The sequence below is a fragment of the Arvicola amphibius genome, chromosome 2, assembly GCF_903992535.2.
Source record: "Arvicola amphibius chromosome 2, mArvAmp1.2, whole genome shotgun sequence".
Classification (NCBI taxonomy): Eukaryota; Metazoa; Chordata; class Mammalia; order Rodentia; family Cricetidae; genus Arvicola; species Arvicola amphibius.
In genome coordinates this window covers 17,714,472-17,719,743 of record NC_052048.2, presented here as the reverse complement: position 1 = coordinate 17,719,743, position 5,272 = coordinate 17,714,472, and the positions used below count along the sequence as shown (strand labels likewise).

The following is a 5,272-nucleotide window of genomic DNA, read 5'->3' as shown; positions in this document are numbered from 1 at the left end:
GCTTGTTCTGGAACTAGCTCTTGTAGACCAGGTTGGACTCGAACTCACAGAGATTCTCCTGCCTCTGCCCGGGTGCTGGGATTAAAGGCGTGCACCACCACTGCCTGTCCTGTCATCTGTGTTCTTAAACTGAGCCCAAGGCCCTCTATTCTCCCATACCCAAGGAGAGAGGCAGCAGTCGGAAGTTGTATGCTCATCATTTTATTGGTCGAGTGAAAATAAAGATATAATTACATTGCTCTATGTCATAATCTTCTAAGGACATTGTCTTCTTAGCTCAGGATCTTTTCATTCACTTTCTGAAAGAAGCATTCACAAAAAAAGCTTATAAGGAAAGTGTTAAAAAACAAAAGAACCTTCTAATCATTTGTTAGTAAATGCAGTAGGTGACAACCTGTCTCCTTTTCTTTCGATGCTGGTTCCTGTCTTTGTTTCTGATTGATTTGTGTTTATTTTAGCTTTGCACACTCATGGTATTTGCTCTCAGCTGTTCCATATGAGATGAAGAAAGAGTAGGTTTGTTCTTCAGCTGAGTGTCTTTTGATTGTGATTGAGTGTATTCTAGGGTACATTTACAAAGCTGGTCTGTGAAATATGTCCTGTCATAGTAAAACATCCAAAATGTTGGGTCACAAGTTGGAGGGACAGTGTGGCAGTTTCACCATGAAATATTTTACAACCTCCAAAAAACAAAACAAAAAACTGAAAAAAAAACATGGTGAAAATAAGAGCAAACAACACAGAAGACATGCATGTTTGTGTGAGTATGTGTGTGTGTATGAACTGATGTGTGAATTTCTCAAGAATTACAATTTTTATACATCTATAACATACAGATCTCAATAAAAATATATCACTAATGAAAGGTGATTATAGTCATTTGTGTAAAATCAAGTATTTAAATAAGTTTTCCCATAGAATTAATTGTAGTAGCTGTTGTATAAAAAGGTAGGAAATTGCCGGGCGGCGGTGGCGCATGCCTTTAATCCCAGCACTCGGGAGGCAGAGGCAGGCGGATCTCAGAGTTTGAGGCCAGCCTGGTCTACAAGAGCCAGTTCCAGGACAGGCTCTAGAAACTACAGGGAAACCCTGTCTCGAAAAACCAAACCAAACAAAACAAAACAAAAAACAACAAAAAAGTAGGAAATTACAACACGCTTTGAGATTTATATGTATTTTTATATTTAATATATATTTATATATTGCATGTGCAGTTCAGAAGACTAACACCCAAAGTTGTTCTCTGAACTCCAAGTGCAAGTCATGGAACATGCACACACCTGCAGACACGGAAACTTAGATGATGCTTTTTAGCTGAGTCTGACATGAGACAGTTCTAAGCACCGAATGATGACAGAAATATAAGATGGACTGCTGCTGATTCTCAGCATGGAGGCAGGCGAGCTTAGAAAGAACATTGCTCTTCGTACAAAACAGTACTGAGGTAGATGGACAGTCATGGTCCAAAACAAAATTAGGGCACAAAGTTTCTTAAATTAAAATTAAATTCTAGAGGTTTTAAAGAACAGATTCCCTCCTACCACAGGATGTCTGAACATTAAAAATGAAGTGAGATCCAAGTCTCTCTGTATACTTTCAAAACATGTTTAAAGTTTAAGAAATAGTAAATTTAGTTTTTTTGTAAACACATTGAAATTTAGGAGAGTCATGGAAACAAACAGAAAAGAACTCACACCTGACAATGATTACTGATGAAACTGGCCTTGGTAAGATGTCTAAGTTCTTCGTGGGGGGCGATTTCTAGGGCGGACCCTGTTATTTTGTTGCAGCTGTTGTCCCTGCTGCTGCTGCTGCTGCTGCTGCTGCTGCTGCTGCTGCTGCTGCTGCTGCGGAGGCACCTGAGGCTGTTGTGACTGCTGCAGAGGCTCCTGAGGCTGTTGTGACTGCTGCAGAGGCTCCTGAGATTGTTGTGACTGCTGCAGAGGCTCCTGAGGCTGTTGTGGTGGTCGCAGTGGCCTTCGAGCCCCTTTTTGCTGCTGCTGCTCTACTTGAAGGTCAGGGTTTTGACCACCACGTAATTCTTGGGAGAATCCTGAAACGGGTTGCCTCTCTTGGGTGTTACGGTTGGCGACCACAAATTCTATGTGGGTACAGAGTAAGAGTAAATGAGCTGAGAGGCTAGCGACATTTTATCTCAAAGACTTTATCACACTACCTTTTCCCCTAAAGTGCCACTCAATTTATAACTTCCCCATCACCACCGTGTTGTCCAGAGGATTGCCTTTAAATCCGAATAGCAATGGTATAGGCCATCTTCTCTTGCCATATGCTATGAGGCTTTGAGGTTTTGGAGAAGAAAATTTCTATAGAATGTCTCCACAGCCAAGGGAACCACCAAGACTTTTGCTGTTAAAATTAATGCTTTAACCCTTTCCCAGAAATGGTCTTCATGTGTCTTTCTCTCCATTTTTCCTGTACCCACTATGTCTATAACAAGTTATCTCCTACAAACTGTCTCTTTTGTCACGTCATAGCTTAGCCACAAAAATTTCCCAGACTTCAATATACTTTTATCAGCCAAGATAGTTTTCTCTACAAGAACAAATCTTACCTTTTCATTCCACCACTTGAAATGTTCGTTTCAATTGAGTGTAAAATTTAATTTTTTAAAATGCTTGCAGGCTCTTGGGATGGAATAAGGACTCAAGTGTTCTTTACTTTGGTTTAAAAACTCTATAATCATGTTTTGTTTTATTCTTTAATCCTCTTGTCTCCCTTACATTTGTGTGGTCTCCTATACCCCAAACAGGATCCCCGACCTCATACCCATATTTGCATACCTTCATTAGGTCTCTGAGCTGAGCTGAGGGCCAGCAGGGCCACTGTGAGCAGGACCACTAGCATCTTGGAGGAAGCTCTAGGGTGTCTCTCACGTGTGTGCTGGGGAAGCAAGGCAACTGGCTCTATAAGGATTGGTGGAACAATGACACCTTTGAGCCCCAACTGGGTGACCTTGTTCCTGATCAAACAAGATGCATTGTGTCCCTGTCTCTCCTCTTTGGCACTGTAGCTCAACAGGATGTGGTGGTGAGTGGAACTTTGGCAGAGTTTTGAGGGAACAATATCATACAATCAATCTAGGTACTCAAATATTTCCATCCCTATGTGAATTTCAATCTGTTTAGCAAATTGTAAATATAGACAATCACTGCATAGAGGTGAGACGAAAGTATGTGCGCATGTGTTCATGTTTGTTGTCATTAACCCTTTTATCAAAAAAATGAGAAGATTCATATTTGGGGGTTAGTATTACTACTCAAACTTTAGCAGTCAAACTTTATATATCCCCATGTGTATAAAACTCAACTATGGTTTTTGTGGTATAGAAGACATGTATTCTTGACTCTGTGGTCTGTTATGAAACAATATTTGCTGCCTCAGCCAACTATGGCTCAGAAGATTGCCTAGGAGTCTATGAATTTTTCTTAGTAATGAAAGGTTTGCTACTGAAGGGATGTGTGGCCTAAAACACTCTGATTACATTAGTATTTTTTTAAGTTACTAAAACTAACACAGCTACAGAATGCACTATTGGATTCTACAGAACAGGAATATAGATTCATTTTTTGATCATATATGCTATTTCATATCTCTCAGAATTTGGTTTCCTCTCATTTTCTATAATGTTTCTGGAGGTTGAATTTGAGCCTTTTATCTTTGAGGAACTTGTTATTTTGCTTGTTTGTTAATCACTAACACTAAACACTGCTTAGCCCTGGTTATCTTACTAAATAAAGTATCAGTTGCCTCAACCAGAATCTTTGTTGCTTTGTAACTTGTCATGTATATGTCACTTATAATCAGAGATAATTCTTTTCCTTGGGCTGGCTTACAACAAAGGGAACTAACTTTATAATATTCTGATACTGATTCATCCCTACTCTCTACTGGTCTGTTATAGTTTACACTTTTCCTTGGTTTAAAAACCTAGGTTCTTATTTTATTTTCCCAAAAAAAAAATGTACAAGGAATCCAATATTCAATCACTTCAAAGGGTCATTCCTTTCCAGATGAGAAAAATATTACATTTTGAGATACCATGATATTGGCAGTCTTAATAAATCAATCTTGTTCTGCTCAACCATTTCAGAAAATATAAGATTTGACTGTCTAGTCTTCAAAGGAAGAGATAAATTGCTCCAAAATAAAAAATATTATGTATACACAATGCTACTTAAACATTCCTACAATCATGTACATAAATATTAGAAAAAACTACATTTACTCTTATTTTTTTTTTCTTTTTTTTCTTTTTTTTTTGGTTTTTCGAGACAGGGTTTCTCTGCAGCTTTTTTAGAGCCTGTCCTGGAACTAGCTCTTGTAGACCAGGCTGGCCTCGAACTCACAGAGATCCGCCTGCCTCTGCCTCCCGAGTGCTGGGATTAAAGGCGTGCGCCACCACCGCCCGGCTCATTTACTCTTATTTTGAAATAAACCAAAATACATAAGAAAAGGTCAAGCCTGGACTGTAGATTGTATCCAGTACGATCTTCACTTTTATTATTTTATGTTCTAGCTACTGGATGAAGAATTATTTCCTGGCAAATAATGCAGCACAGGTGTTCTGTTGACTCTGCAGGAGTATTACTAACTATACAGTAAGGCAGCCTCAGAGCACTAATAACAAATGAATACACACACTTATGCCATACACATATAGAACATGTTTTATGCCTTGCTTGAATAAAAAAATTTCACTTCTTAAAACAATGTTAAAATCTTATAAGAGACTCAATAGAGGAAATAAAAAATTTCTAGACAAAAACATATTAAAATACTTTTGATTTTTCTTAGATTTATTTATTATAATTTATATGTATGAGTATTTTGCCTACATATTTATATGTATACCACATGTGTTTCTTGTGTCCATGGAGTAGATTGCATTTTTAATTCATTATCCCCTTGTTTATTTATAATGTCTATTTGGCTTCTCCTGTTTTTATGAATGAATTAATTTACTCAATCATTTAAATAAATATTTAAACTTTAAAATTTAAATTTAAGAATTGATTCTTCACTAGCTCATTGAAATTTTGATTTTAAAATATTTGGTAGCAAGACATTTCACTTACAGTAGGGCTTTTTGGGTATGTGCATTGCTTCCTGTCCTTTAACTTACTGTTTATTTTATGATATTTAATGATTAAATCTCAGCAACTCTCTTCTCTCTTCATTGAAGTACTCAAGTAGCTTCTTCCTATCATTTTATATTTACATGGGATTTATATAAATGTTAATTTATCTGACA

General features: G+C 37.4%; 1 protein-coding gene across 1 annotated transcript; it reads right to left on the bottom strand.

The window, feature by feature from the left end:
- Positions 1–272: 272 nt before the first annotated feature.
- LOC119806573 (gliadoralin-A-like) lies at positions 273–2,865 on the bottom strand. Its single transcript, XM_038318353.1, has 3 exons — positions 2,802–2,865; positions 1,860–2,101; positions 273–299 (listed from the first exon to the last, which is right to left on the bottom strand). The coding sequence occupies exons 1-3, from the start codon at positions 2,863–2,865 to the stop codon at positions 273–275; spliced, it is 333 nt and encodes a 110-aa protein (XP_038174281.1).
- Between the last annotated feature and the right edge of the window lie 2,407 nt (positions 2,866–5,272).